The 15,589-nt window shown below is 47.9% G+C and overlaps 1 protein-coding gene across 1 annotated transcript in view; it reads left to right on the top strand.

Annotated features, from left to right (window-relative positions):
• Positions 1-595: 595 nt before the first annotated feature.
• The window catches only part of LOC135887460 (olfactory receptor 14A16-like), a 29,925-nt gene continuing 14,931 nt past the window's right edge, over positions 596-15,589 (top strand). The window contains exon 1 of the mRNA XM_065415211.1: positions 596-1,456. Coding sequence (XP_065271283.1) covers positions 596-1,456 — 861 coding nt within the window. The remainder of the gene's footprint in view (positions 1,457-15,589) is intronic.

Here is a 15,589-nt window from a genome sequence, read left to right as displayed (position 1 = left end):
GATGGGGCACCAGGACTCCTGAGCTGTATTCATGATTTGAGTTCACTGTGTAATTATGGCTGGGTTTGGTCAGCTACATGTGAGATTCTGCTCCCATTTTGAGCAATATAAATGGGGAGTAATTCCATGGCATGCAGTGAAATTACCCCACATTCACAGCAGTGCCCCTGACAGCAGAATCTGTCCAGCCAGACCCCCGATTCCCCTCAGTAAACTGAGGATAGTAACATTTATACAACGTTATCCAGAGTTCGCCCACCTTTGGGTGACAGAGATATACAAATACCTCAAAAGCAATTATTCCTAATTCTCCTTTCCATCACCCTGGTGTAAATTAGGAGTCACTGTACTGGAGTCCATTGAGCTGATTCTACTTTCTCTCACCCCAGTGTATATCAGGAATAACACCATTGGAGTCAGTGGAACTGTTTTCCCCATCCTCGTTCCGATATTACACCAATCTTCACAAGCTAAGGGTCTGACTCAAGGAAATTAAGGTGGTTTTCACAAAAGGAGAGTTATTTTGCTGATATAATCCTGGCCTTTGCTCTTGTCCCTCCCTCTGCAACCATCATACAATGTCCTGAGAAAGAAAATGTCCAACCGAACCACCATGTTCCTTCTCCTGGGATTCTCTGATGTTCGGGAGCTGCAGATTTTGCACTTTGTGGGGTTTCTAGTGATCTACCTGGCAGCCCTGATGGGAAATGTTCTTATCTTCATGGCCATAGCCTTCGACCACCACCTTCACACCCCCATGTACTTCTTCCTGATGAATCTGTCCATCCTAGACCTTGGCTCCATCTCTGTCACTGTCCCCAAATCCATGGCCAACTCCCTCATGAACACCAGATCCATTTCCTATGCTGGATGTGTTGCCCAAGTCTTTTTCCTCGTCTTCTTGGTGGGAGCAGATTTTTCCCTTCTCACCATCATGGCATACGACCGATATGTCGCCATCTGCAAACCACTGCACTATGAGACAATAATGAACAGCAGAACTTGTGTTGAAATGGCAGCCGGTGCCTGGATCAGTGGGCTTCTCTACTCTGTGCTACATACCGGGAACACGTTTGCATTGACCTTCTGTGGAGGAAACATGGTGGATCAGTTCTTCTGTGAAATCCCCCAGCTATTGAAGCTCACCTGCTCTGACTCATATCTGAGTGAAGTTGGGGTTATTGCATTTAGTGTGTGTTTACTCTTAGGCTGCTTTGTTTTTATCACTGTGTCATATGTTCAGATCTTCAAATCAGTGCTCAGAATCCCCTCTGAGCTGGGACAGCATAAAGCCCTATCCACCTGCCTTCCTCACCTCACTGTGGTCTCCTTGTTTGTTTTCACTAGCATTTTTGCCTATCTGAAACCCACCTCCAGCTCCCCATCTGCTCTGGATCTTGTGGTGGCTGTTCTCTATTCCGTATTGATACCAATCATGAAAATGATTGAGCTGGACGTAGCTCAATCATTTCCCTGCCATTGTGGGGGCCTCGGGCACTGGTGCACCTCAGTCTCTCCTAATCTCTGCCGGTGGCACAGAACCGTCTAGTCTCCTGAGGGCTGTGACACTTTGTTCTAATTTCAGTTGCTGGGTTTGGTGTGCGGGTGCCCGGTGGTGTTGGAGTACAGCAGATGAGACTAGATGATCTGGTCGTCCCTTGAACTCTATGACTCTGTGACTTTATGGATGTGCAGGGACGGGGGAGAGGAGAAGGGGCCTGTACAAGAGTTTGCTGGGGCTCGACCCTCTCCGGGGCAGCGGGGAGTCACACCGGCTCACTACACACCGGTGCGGTGGGGAAACTTGTCCGGCCGTGGGTCTCCCTCGGCAGCTCTTGCTGTAGCTAGAAGAACACAGTAAGCCTCGCCCTGCTCAGGGCGGGGCAACAAATGCTGAGTCAGAAGCTCAGGCCCTCAGTCAGGGCTGAGCAACAGTAGAACAAAGTATTTAGGCCCAGGCCATAGGTCAGGGCAGGGCAACAAACGCTGGGTCAGGAGCTCAGACCCTCAGTCAGGGTTGAGCAACAATAGTACCAGTATTTAAGCCCAGGCCCTAGGTCAAGGGGGGGCAACAAACGCTGGGTCAGGAGGTCAGACCCTCAGTCAGGGCTGAGCAACAATAGAACAAGTATTTAAGCCCAGGCCCTGGGTCAGGGCGCGACAACAAATGCTGAGTCAGGCGCTCAGGCCCTCAAGCAGGGCTGAGCAACAATAGTAGGCCCAAGCCTCAAAAGGCCTGGGAGAGAGGGAGACTGCCACCCACGGGTTGGGTGGCAGGGGGGACGCAGGCCCTCCCACTCCACTGCGTCCCAGCTTGGGGCCCTAGCAGCGGCAGAAGGCCTGCTGCTTAGTCAGTGGGGATCCTGGCCGCAACACACTGACATAGGCTCTGGCAGTGCTGCAGCCAGACTGGGGTCGGCTGCCCCCGGGCTACTTCCACACTCCCCCTCGGGGCCTACCTGGGGGCTGGTGTTGGCCTCAAAGAGATCCTGGACCATGGGTTCGTCAGGCCAGGGATCATTCGGCAAGTCCAGCAGCTCCTCCGGATAGTGGGCACAGGGCAGGCACCGTGGTTCCTGGCGGCCGCCCCGGGCCACAGAGGTTTCCCAGCCCCGAGCTAGGCTGGAGACGTCTGGTCTTTCCGGCGGCTGGGGCCTGACTGAGTTCTGAGGGCGAGCCTTTGTACTTGCGGGTCGCCACCAGACCCCCTGTGGGATGGGCTCAGAGCTCCCTAGCTCCGCCCACTCCGGCCTCTGGAGGGGCTCTTCCCCCTCCGGGGCAGCGGTGAGCCACACCGACTCACTACAGGGCCACACAGAAAATAAATACTAGTAGAGTCCATGGCGTTGCATTAGTTCAACTGTCTGTGAGGCCCTGTCCTCCTGGCTGAGGGAGGTGACTCCAGCTCAGGTGGAGCCTTTGACCCCTGCACCTGTGCAGTGTTGCAGTATAAACACCACCCATGGGCAGTGCATATTATGAGGCCCCTCTGTGCCACACCTGAGGATCGGAGGCTGTTCCAGTGGCTGTCAGGCACCCTGGCTTTTCAGTTCAAGCTGTAGAAGCTCAAAATTTGGGCCCTAGATGTATCTGGTTGAGTCCCCCGGGTGCCAGCCTAGATTAGATGGTGACCCTCGCATACATGCAAGTGGCCTGAGAACTTCAGGGGACCTTATTCCTGCACTAATCAGAGGCTGATGTTGCCTACCAAGCTACTGGAGAACAGCAGTGTGAGTGAGACCGAAGAGGGGAGGGACTCCCTAGTGAGAGAAGGGGCAGGTTTATTCCTGGATCATCTCAGATATACCCATTCCTAGTCACTCTGCACCCTGGAGACCGCAGATGCATGGCATGTGCAGGGGTGTGTGTGTTGCTCTCAGCTCAGGTTGGTAGAGCTGGTCAAAGTAACTTGTCATTGGAAAATGGTTTCCTCAACCTATTCGTGACAGCTGCTGCTATGTTTTTAGCTGAGTTAAACAATCTGCCAATGGCTTGGAAAAGTGTTGCCCAACTCTGCCCTCAACTAGGTTGGCAACTGATGCATTCCCAGAATACCGGACATTCTGGTACTTCTGGGAAAGCTGTGGCCCCGCCCCTGCCTGCATGGCCCCACCCATCAGTGTGACCTTGCATGCCTCCCTAGTCCGTGATACTGGACAAAACCACGTCTGGTTTTCTCTCAGTACAAGACGGGACAAGCAACGCCAAAAGGGGATTATCCAGCTTAAAACCAAATGAATGGCCATCTACCTCAACCCACCATGCTCACCCCTCCGAACAGCTTCTTCACGGCTTCCTAGATACCTCCTCTACCAGAAATATGTTCTAACAAACTGAATCTCTTGCATTCTGTCCCAGATGCACTGGTGGTGGATATATTGTCTAACAGTGAACATTGTGTCTCCTTTCTGGAGTAGGGCCTAATGGAATTAAAGGAGTCCTTGGGAACTTGCATTTAACACCTTAGGACTCTTAGAAAATCACAGCTCTGGTATTAGACCAACCTCCTGTCTTTTCCCTAGACATGATACCTCCAGGTTACATGACAGACACATTGCCTTAGACAAGTGCACTTGCTTTATAGGTGAAAAGAAGGATTTAGTTCTCCAGGACTCTCAATTAAGGAGCAAACTAACAAGATACTGAAAACAGTCTTTAGAATTGTAAAGGTCCCTAGGGGATTTGGACACAATTATAAAAACAAAGCAGCTTAAGACAAAGTACATGTTAAAGGCAATAGCCCCAGTTTCACTGAGATATGAGTCATAGGAAGCAAGTTTGAGAAGCTGGGGAATTTCACAGAAGAACTGATCCATCTCATGGTCTCCACAGAAGATTATTGCAAACGTGTTCCCAGTGTGCAGTGCAGAATTGAGAACCCCACTGATCCAGGTACTGGCTGCCATTTGGACACAAGGTCTCCTGTTCTTGATCTCCTTGAAGTCCACTTGTTCTCCATGTCAGGATAGATAAGTTCTGGCTGCTTGGTTCAACTCTCACCCTGAATTTAAAGGCACTAGTCTACAAAACAAATTCTGTGGGCTATCAGCTTTCCTGCTTACTCAGTTTTACTATCTGGCAGCTACCCCTCTGAAACAGAAATAAGAAGGGATGCAATAGAGTGTATGGGTTTCAAATTATCATATTATTGGACAATATTTGCATTAGCCGGTCTTTCTTAAAGCTCAGTTTCCAATTAAGGGTGGTCAGAAATTTTCTGCTTAAATTGTTTTCAAAGGAAAATTGTGTTTTCGATTAATCAAATTTTCATAGAAAGTCTCAGGCATCCTCAAATATATTTCAGTGATACTTCATATATATACATAGGAGAACTGAAAACCCATGTTTTTTTCGGTGGATTTAGGCAGGAAAAAATCAGTTTTCTCCTATTTTTAGCTGAAAATATTTGTTTCTCACTTGCCAACATATGAACAATCAGAGATTTTTGGGAATTCTATGAAAGCCCAAATTTTTTTTGATAAAAATAATCTGATAGACTCTAGATGTTTGGTTGACTTGATAGCAAAGGTCTTAAAGAGTTCCAAACATAATTCAAATTTATGTTCTTAAATTAGCCCTGTATATTAATACTCTAACATATTTAATTGAAATGGCAAACTTACTGTGCTGGTCTTTGTGGAATTTTTCCCAGCTTGCGATGCATTTGAGCCTCCAGTGTTAGCAATCATTGGTCCTATCTATCTATCTATCTATCTATCTATCTATCTATCTATCTATCTATCTATCTATCTATCTATCTATCTATCTATCTATCTATCTATCTATCTATCTATCTATCTATGCATGCACTGCCAGGATTGTTTGGTTATGCCTTTCTCTCATGCCCCCATCATTGTATTATCCAACAGCCGTTGTCGTGTCCCTTTGCTGGATGTCCTGAGTTACTGGGTCTCTCTGCAGTTCCTAGCAGACAGGGATCTACTCCACAGATGGGCGCTCCCTGCTCCCCTCCTTGGGCAGGCTTGGCTGAGAGGTGATGGACTAAATGGGATGAGGGACTGAAAGCCCCCCTCCCCCAGCTCTAGAGAGGGCCAGGCAGAGGAAGGAGAAGAGTGGGGTGGGAAGGAAGTGGTGGCCAGGGCTGGCCAAAGGAGAGAAGCAGGAGAGAATGTCTGGTCTTTGGAGGTGGGACTGAAGGATGCAGGGGGGGGGGTTCCCTGGGGCTGAGGTCATATCAGAGGAGTAGGGCTGAGCAGAGGAAGGGACTGGTGAGCAGATGGGTTCAGCAGGGATTTCTGAGGAAGCTGAGTCAGGAACTCTGGGTGGGGAATTGGCTCTGGGCCATGGGAGGGGGAATCTCAGAGAACGGGGCCTGGGAGCATTTGTGAGGTGGAGGGTTGTGAGAGGGGAGGGGGGTGTTTGGGGGTCTGGGCTGTGTAAGGCAGAGGGAAGGAGACACCTGGGGACTAGTGTAAGAGCATTCAGGGGGTGGAGGATGTGGCAGAGGCTGGAGTCAAAGGGGCTGAATCTCCTCTACCTGAAACCAGACACACTCCACCGTAACACCATGGACTTACCCTGAGATGAGTGACTGGGAAATCAGCCCTATTGATTCCAGTGGGGTTACTCCTGATTTACACCAGGATGAGTGAGAGAGAAATCAGTTGACTGCAGTGGAGTATTTCTAACTTTTCTTACAGTTGGTGCATTTTGATGCTGATTTTATTGTGCATAGCTAGAAATCAAACCGGGGCTCAGATCCTCACACCAGGGACCCCAAAGCTCAGCAGCGTGCAGTCCACCCACTGGCCCTCGTGGGGAAATAAATGACAGCATTATCAGCCACAGTGTTTAGTTCTCAGTTAGGCACGTCAGCCTTTGAAGTGGTTGGAGTCGCGCCAAACAAATTGCACTGTGTATGTGCCTGGCTAAAGGAGGAGCTGGTTGCAAGCTGTTTCTGACTCGCAGCCCCATAGCTGCTGAAAGGAGAATGTTCTGGCCAACAAACCTAGGCCCTGTGAGTTAAAATCTAACCCTGGGCAGAAATCTGTGACTAAAAGCAGGTGACATCTGCCTCTGTTGAAGGGTTTCTAATCTTGTGGAACTGTCCCTTGAGCACAGCCGAATATTGAGAAGGTGCTGAAACTATTTTTGAAATGAAAATAAATAACCCATGCACACACTCATTGGGAGGTGGGATTATTGGGGGTGGAAGAGTTGGTGGGAAAGGGAGGGAGGTGTTTTGGGGGCCGTGAGAGTAGGGGTGATTATGGGGAGGAGGATAAATGAGGAGGTGGGATAGGAGACGGGTTGGGTGTGAGGAGGTGGGGAGGGGTGGGGCACTGGGAAGGGGAACATGAGGGTGAGTGACAGCAGCCTGGGGGAAAATGGGGACAGGGGCACCTGACAATCCCACATTCCCCTCCCATGTCTGTACGAATGTCTGGGGGTTTCCAACCCATCTATGGGGGTCCAACCCTCCCTGCTCCCTTCACGTGATCTCGGAGGCTTTGTCCTTGCCCTTCTGGGGGGCTGAACCCGTCTCCTTAAACCCTTCCCCATGTGTGCCGGGTCTAGGGAAGCGCCACCCCTTGAGGTGCGAAGCTGAGAACAGGCACATGTGGAGCGTGCACCGACAACACCATGAAACCCTGCTGGCACTGGGGTGGCTGGTACAAGTGAAACAGTTCACACCTCTCTGAATGATTGTTTCAGGCTGTACCATCTCCTGGAGGGATTCTCACTCAGCTCAGAATATCTCATTAAGATGAACAGGCCATTTCACTGAGCCTCCTATGTGGCAAATGGATGCGTCCGTCTTTGTGCTGCACTTATGGAGAGGTTCTGGGGGTGAATGTGAGGGGAACCCAGACAGGCACAGAATACAGCTCTTGTCCAGAAAAAACATGGTGGTTCTGAAAATATCCTTTTGCTTCTCTCGTCATCCATATCCACTGCTATCTACAGCTGATGCCCAATGAGCGTCCCCAGGGCTTTGTTGAAATAAATATGTGTTTGTGGCACAGACATGTGACCTACAATAGCTAAGAGCCCAGTGGCACCAGACCCCCAGAATGAAAGTGCCGTAGTGCAGAGGATGACAGATGACAATGTAGCTGTCATATGCCATGACCCCCAGCAGCAGGCACTCGATCCCCCCAAAGGAGATGAAGAAGAACATCTGAGAGAGGCAGAAAGCCCATGAGATGGACTTGTCCTGTGACAGGTAATTGGCCAACATCTTGGGCATGGTGGAGCTGATGTAGCCAATGTCCACCACTGAAAGGTTGCCCAGGAGGAAATACATGAGTGTGTGGAGCCTGGAGTCCAGACTGATCAGCGGTAAGATGAGCACGTTGCCCATCAGGGCCACCAGGTAGATGGCTGTGAAGACCCCAAAGAGGATGAGCTGCTCCTGCAGGTTGCTGGAGAGACCTAGGTGCTGTTCTCCCCCCTCATCGGCTCCAGGAGGTCCATCTCCTACAAGCAGAGGAAGGGCAGTGGTGTGATAAGTGGATCGACAAATTCACCCTCTTTGTGAGCTCAACTGTAAAAAGCATATGAAAGTTCCTAAGTTGTCACAACAACCTACAATAACAAAGGTTGATGGGAAAAGGTGGGAAAGAGAGACAGAAAGACTGAATTAGTCCAACAGGACTAATATCCTCCTGATATCACTCAAGGTCTATGTTAAGATCATGCCTGGTAAACAAGAGAAGTGTGGGGCCGGAAATCAGTGAACCAAAATTGTGTGTTGGAAACTAGGCCTAATTGGTGGACAAAATAGTGAGGGGATGGGCTATTCCGTCCATCACTCCCTTTGGGGTCCTTCAAGAAAAAGACCTTGGGGGGAAAATGAGGAAGAACAACAGAGGCTACTGGAGCCAGATTCACCATCAGATCTGCCACACACCCCATCCCTGTGACTCCAGCTCTTCGTCCTCCTGATCCTGAGAGATGTCCTGGCCAGACGGGGCCAGAGAGAGGGACCCAGAGGACATCGTCACCCCCCACCTACTCCAGATGAATCCCAAACCCCACCCGAGATGAAATGGGATCGAACTTCAATAGCAGCATCTACGACAACAGCAGCTCCAGCCCATCTCAGCTAACTTCTCTTTCCCCCGCAAGGACAGTTATTACCATCTCTGATACCGTCTAAAAGACTGTCTGATGAGGGGGATTTTCCTTCTAAAACTCTCCCAGCTCAAGGCCAGGGGAGTGAGGGATGTTGTTCAAATGAAGCCTTATTGAATGCTTTACATTTCAAATCCTTTAGCTGCTTTTCCTCCTTTTCCTTGTCTTTGATAACAGGTTAAAGGCATGTTTCATGGTGTGTTTGCCATGGCACTGAGCAGGGTGAGGTCTCTGGATACCAAACCTGTACGTCGCTTAACATGTCTAATGGTCGACAGTGACTGGGGTCTGTTAGCACCTTTGGCCCATTTATTCCATCTACATTAGTACAACCTGGTCCAACAGGGAGGGAGCTAGCGGGGTGCTGAGCAGACCCAGGCTGCATTCTCTGCTGTACCACACGGTGACTTAGCACCAGATTTTCCGAGATGTTTAAGGGGCAGATTTCAAAGGTATTTAGGCATCTAGTGGGATTTTCAATATCATCTAGGCACCAACACCCATTGAAAGCAAAGGGAGTTGGGCACCTCAATGTGTTTGAAAATCTTACTAGGCACCTAAATACTGTAACGAATCTGACCTCAGGTGTCCCCTTAAAGCTGGTCCAAAAAAATCATTAAAACTTTTTTTCCATGAACATAAATGTCATTTTGTCAAAACCAAAGTGTTTCCAGGCATTGGAAAGGTTCCAACAAAAAACATAATTGGGAAGGTTTCTCCACACCAGGGAGAGTTTCAGCTGACAAGGAGAAGACAGAACAACCAGGGAGTTGGGGCAGTTTTGTGGGGTGGAGGAGACCCAGCTACAAGTCCCTGCTCTGTTTAGGGATGGAACCTGGAAGCCTTGATTCTCAGCCCCATTACTCTAACCTACGAGATCCCACTCCTCTTCCAGAGCTATGGAGGGAACCCAGGCGTCCAAGCTCCCAGTCCCCACTGCTCTAACCCACTAGCCCCCACTCCTTTCCCAGAGCCAGAGACAGAACCGCACCCCACTAGACCCCACTCCCATTTGAATGCAATCTATGTTATGATAATTATAACAGAGCCCAACAGAGACACCAGCTCTACATGTTGTCGGTGTTTTTCCCCCCCTTTGTTTTGCCATTTGCTTGTTCCCCATAAATATCTCATCAGTACCTGGGTCTTTCACCTCTCGTCGCTGTGGCTCTGGCTCCAATACTGAGCCACTACTCAGCTGTCAACCCCAGCTTGAAAAACATGACAAAAGTTTTCTTGGTTTGAAGTCTCCCTCTTAGTTTGAGGTACCCAGAGCAGCACTGGGAGGGGAGTGGTTAGAGCAGGGGGGGCTGGTAACCAGGACTCCTAGGTTCTCTCTCAGCTCTGGGAGGGGAAGTAAGACAAGGACAAGTCACTTCCTCACTCCTCTGCAAGGATTCTGGGACAGTGGGAAAGCTGTCGGGAGGGAGCTTGAGGATGGGATAACACAGGCCATGAGCCCTGGGCTCCCCACACCAACAGCTCTGCCGGTACCCCTCAGTCCTGACTCGCAGCCCCACCTGAGCCTCCATGGCAGCCAGTGTGAAATGGTGCTCCAGGGATGCATTGTCTAACACAGGCCCGATAGGTGGCTGCAGTATCCAGACCACGGGTCTGTTCTGGTGCAGCAGATACCTGGGGGTTACCAGATTAGCCGGGTTTAGTGGGCTGGATGGGCCCAGAGGTCTGATCTGGGGTGGAAGGGAAAGGGGGGGAGACAGCAGGCTTGATGGACCCAGAGGTGTGACCAGGGCTGCAAGGAGTGGCTAGAGGGGCCGATGAGCCAGCCTGGTATGTACGTTCCTACTGAAGGAAATCAATCTGAGATATGAGCTTGAAATCCTCAGCCCATTCGCTGTAGGAATTGCCTTCTTGTCACCTGGTGTCTGCCTCGCTGTCTGCCTCCAGAGCACTTCAGCCGTCCTGTCCTGTGGAAAGCTATGGAAAGCAAGCGTCTCCCTGCCCCTCTCCCACCAACACCCCGGCCCCTGCTCTGTGCCTAGCTGAGAGGCACAGCCCAGCTCGGGGTGCCAGGCTGGGCAAATACTGTAGAGTCATCTCCCAGGGGAATCATCATTTGTGCCTTACAGACATCACCTCAGGCCAGCCCGGGGGTACCAATTTGCCTTGTACAACCGGCATCCTTGACGGAGGAAGAGAGAGATACAGGATCAACGCCCGTCTGAAACCAAAACAGGAGCCAAGCCATGGAGAACTGCAGTGTTTCACTCTCAAGTCCTCTATTTAGGGGTGTTATGTCTCAGGAACCTGTAGGAATGCTAGCTCCCAAATTGTCAGCCATGGTTGCGGCACACTGTTTCCATGGCCACAAGGCAGGAGTGACCTTCGCCTCAGTGTCTGTGTTTGGGAAACTTTTTGGCTGATTTGATTCCTACCCTCGCAGCTGGTGTTCACGCGCTCAAGAGATGGGTCTCTTATCTTGTGTGCCTGTATACTGCCTGGCTTTTCAATGCGCAGGAATGTAACCACTAAGAAGTGTTGTAAACAAAGTAAGGAGAGAAATAAAACCCCCAGGAAAAGTTTTCCTGGAGGCTTTTGGCTTGAGGCTTTTAAAGCTCTCTGGCTACCACAAACCTGGAGTTCTATTTCCTTTCATGTGTCGTCGCCACAGGAACCCCTAGACCAAGTGACTCTAAATTTGTCCCACTTACACTACCTCAGACATCAAAGAGACACAGCAATTTTCAAGACAATGTGATTCAGTACGTGGATTTTAGAGCACCTAGAAAACTTGGCTGCTAAGCAATGAACTTGTATCAGCCCCTAACTAACTCACTCGGTTGGCTCCTCAGCTGGTGGGAATTGAGATTTCAGAGGTTTCCATTTAATCACTTTCCACATTGCAGAGGGTCACAAGGCAGCACTGGGCACCCTGAGCTCTGCCTTAGCCAAGCTCTAGGGCAGTTCACAATTTTTACAGTCCAATCTTCTGCTGGTGGGAATTGGGGTCATTTCAATTAAACCAGTGGGAATTGGGTGTCTAAAGCCACTTGGCAGCTCTGAAAAACCTCAGCCGGCTTTTTTAAAGCCCATCCAGCAAAAATAAACTTTCTCTTCTATAAACTGATTTATTTTTAATGGAATATATTTTTGTTGAAATATGGGAGTTCATCAAAAATGAAAAAAAATCATGAAAAAATGTCATTTAGGATGATTATTTTTTTTAGTTTTCGGAAAAAGTTTCAAAACAAAAATAAACTATTGGGAAAATTCAGACAATTTTTTAAAAATATGTTAAAACAGTGGGGAAATTCCTACTTTCCGTTTTTTACCTTTACCCCCTTTTCCCCACTGGAATAATTGGAGAAAGTGAGGAAAAAACATATTTTTCACTTATTTGTTTTCCATTGAAAAAATTTGGGAAAACATTAAGAAGTTCAAGAAAGTTTCTTTTGTTCCCTTCACTTTGTCTCACTTTTTAAAGTGCAAAAACATCAAATGAAATCAGAGTAAATGTCACTTTAATTATTTTTTATTTTTTTTATATTACTTGAAGGAAAAAATCTCAATAAATAAATAAAATATGTGCCGTTTTTGCTATGGTGACAATGCTTTTGTGAAGAGAAACTTCTTCCACTGTTTTCTAAAGAAAATCTGATTCTGGATAACTGAGGCCAAATTCGGATCCCATTTAAGTCCCTGGGATTTAGCCACACACTTCAAAGGGGTCAGGATTTGGCCAATGGTCAATACATCCAAAGATCCAAATGTGGCTAAAGGCAGCCTGGAGAAAGTGAGTGCAACAGAGATGTAAGGATGAGATTTCCATCTCTGATAGACCTGTGCAAATGTGGATTAGCTCCATTGACAGCTCTGGTTTAACTCTGATGATGTTCTTTCTGAAAGAGTCTGAACTAGATTCACGAGGGTAGTTAAGATTGGGAATAAGCTGCCAAGGGAGATTGTGGAAACCCCACCACAGGAGGCTTTTAAGAACTTGTTGCATAAGCACCCATCAGGGCTGGTCTAGATTTATTTAGGCTTGCCTCGGCACAGGGGGCTGGACTTGATGACTTCTTGGGGTCCCTTCTAGCCTACAGTTCTAAGATTTGATGATCTGGGGTCATTCTGGTCTAACCTTGGTGTAAAAGTGCCTTTATGGGCACTGACCTGGCATTCCATACACCATCCAGTGAAAATCTGGTCACATCCCAGCTGAAAAAGGATCTCAGAATTTGGCTGATTACTCTTATTATTCCCTCTTTGTGCATGGTTGTGTACAGTACATATATGACAGATAAAAGGAGATTATGTGATTAAACAGACAGACAGATAGGACCAATCCTTCTCTGAATACATAAGCTCATTTTGCCATAATGATACATTTCTGATTGATTGTTAATATGTTGATAGACAGAGAGCTAGATAGAAGGTTATGATGATGATGCTAAAGATAGATAGATAGATAGATAGATAGATAGATAGATAGATAGATAGATAGATAGATAGATAGATAGATAGATAGATAGATAGAAATGATGAGAGATAGAGAGATAGATAAAGAATGTATGCAACTATTGTGACCTTTTTCCTGTTCAAGGCTGTCTATGTCCAGATCATGATGTTCTTATAAGTATTCATTATGAAACATTATTCACCAAAGCATGTTTATGAATATTTCTTATTCCACAACTCCTTTACAATCAGCTCATCATAAGCACTCGGTGTTTGAACTTTGAGCTCTTCCGACTGGATACATTTTTTGTAAGACACTCTGTTTCTTTTCTCTGATTGGATACATTGACGTGTTAGAAAGTTTAAAGTGAAGGGGCCAAACCTCAGCTGGTGTGGATTGTCATAGCTCCATTAAAGTCAATACTGCTCTGATAATTCACACCACCAGGGATCCAACCTGAACACACATGAGTATGACTCAAGCCTCTCCCTTCCTCTCTTGAATATTCTGTACCAGGGCCCTGATTCAGGAAACCACTTCAGCATGTGCTTAACTTTAACCAGGTGAGTAGTCCCATTGAAAACTTAAAGTCAAACTCATGCTTACGTTCTTTGTTGGATTAGGGGCAAAGTCAGGGTTAGAGCCAAAGGCTGCACATAACAGGGTCTTACTTGAACTGCTGTCACACCCAGACACTTCCTCAATTCCTCTCCTTCCCCAGTTAAACGTCCCACTGCAATTGGTGCGTTGGAATTACACTCCCCTCTGGGGTTTGGTTTGTTAACAGAGAATAACAGTTAAAAGCCGGAATCTCTGGGCTCCATTCCCCAGGCTCACCAGGCCATTATGCCCCTCCTGGGATCCTAATCCCCTCTGGCTGCTGTGATGAGCTTCTTCCCAAGTCATCCCTGACCCTGGGTCCCTTTTGGATCCCCTGCGGGAGTCTCCTGATCCCTGAAATTCTTCTAGCCTTTACTCTTGCATTAGGGCATCAGGCCCAGTTCTCTGTGCTCTTAGATCTCTGAGCAATGGCACTCTCCCAGGCCCACCCCAGTCCCTGGGCCTCTCCACAGAGACCTCCCCTAGGTCTTTCCAACCCATTGGTCCCCCTCACTGTGATGGATCAGGCTCCCTCCCATGCCTGGTCACTGACCTAGCTCAGCCCCAAGCCCATCACCTGGGAAGAGATGACAAGGCACAGGTGTGGATGAGCCCATCTCCCCGTAAAGGGCCAGCACACACTGAGGAATGGGGAACTTCAAATGGGCCTAAGGTATTTGGGCACCCAACTACTATTGATTTGCAATGGGAGTTCAGCACCTAATTCCGTTAGGCTCCATTGAAAATTTCATCCCAATTGCTTATTCATTTCATCCCATTATCTTTTCTATCTTTGTTGATGGAATATTCACACAGGGGCCATGGACTCGGATGAATCAAATTAATAGAAAAAGTAACATTGCTATTCACACAGGGATGATTTTGCTGTATTCACTCAATTCTTTAAATGATACAGGGAAGGAGCTCACTCTAGCTTCTGGCCAAGATAAATAACAAGGTAGCTCATAAGTAGAGCTGGATGCAAAGTTTCTGACGAAACAATTTTGTCCAGAAATACTGATTGATAGAACCTGAAATGATTCACAAAATGCTTCCCAACCACAAGGACTAGAAAATTAGTTTTATTTAAAAAATGAAAGCTGAGATTCTGCTGTAATGTCATGACTCCTGCAGCTAGGGCCCTCACACTGGCCTATAATGCTCAAACCTTAATCCAGCCCCAAATGTTTTCCTACTATCATATTGCCATATGCACAATTGCAGTAGCTTATGCTGGGATGTTATGTGAACTCGAATGGGCTGGTGTAAGTTATACCAGCCAAAGCACTAGTACATTCACACTAGGAGAGTTTCCTGCTATAGCTATATTGGCAAAGCTTTTTCTAGTGTAGACCTGGCTATAGATTGTTTGGCTGTACATTGTCTCTCTCTCTCTCATGTAAACAAGTGTAAGCATACACGCATGCGCACGCGTGCACACACACACGCATGCACATACACACACACAGCCAGTCTCCTCCATTTACTGCCATTGGGAAAACTTCTCAAACTTTCTAAGTGATTTAGGAGCTTAAGTCTCATTTTCAAAAGTGACCTAAGCCCTTATGAGTCTAATAGCATCATTTTTAAGGGTATTTAGATACTTAGGGTACGTCTTCACTACCCGCCATATCGGCGGGTAGCAATCGATTTATCCGGGATCGATATATCGCGTCTCGTTAAGACGCGATATATCGATCCCCGAACGTGCTCACCGTCTACTCCGGAACTCCACCAGAGCGAGCGGCGGTAGCGCAGTCGACGGGGGAGCCGCGGCCGTCGATCCCGCGCCGTGTGGACCCCAGGTAATTCGATCCAAGATACTTCGACTTCAGCTACGCTATTCGCGTAGCTGAAGTTGCGTATCTTGGATCGATTCCCACCCACCCCAGTGTAGACCAGCCCTTAATGGGGTTTTCTAAACAACCTAGGTGCTTAACACCCATTGAAATCAAAGGGTGTTAGGTTCCTAGA

This window comes from Emys orbicularis, chromosome 13 (assembly GCF_028017835.1).
Source record: "Emys orbicularis isolate rEmyOrb1 chromosome 13, rEmyOrb1.hap1, whole genome shotgun sequence".
NCBI lineage: Eukaryota > Metazoa > Chordata > Testudines > Emydidae > Emys > Emys orbicularis.
Note: the sequence above shows the minus strand (reverse complement) of the source record. Positions and strands in the feature narration are given on the sequence as shown.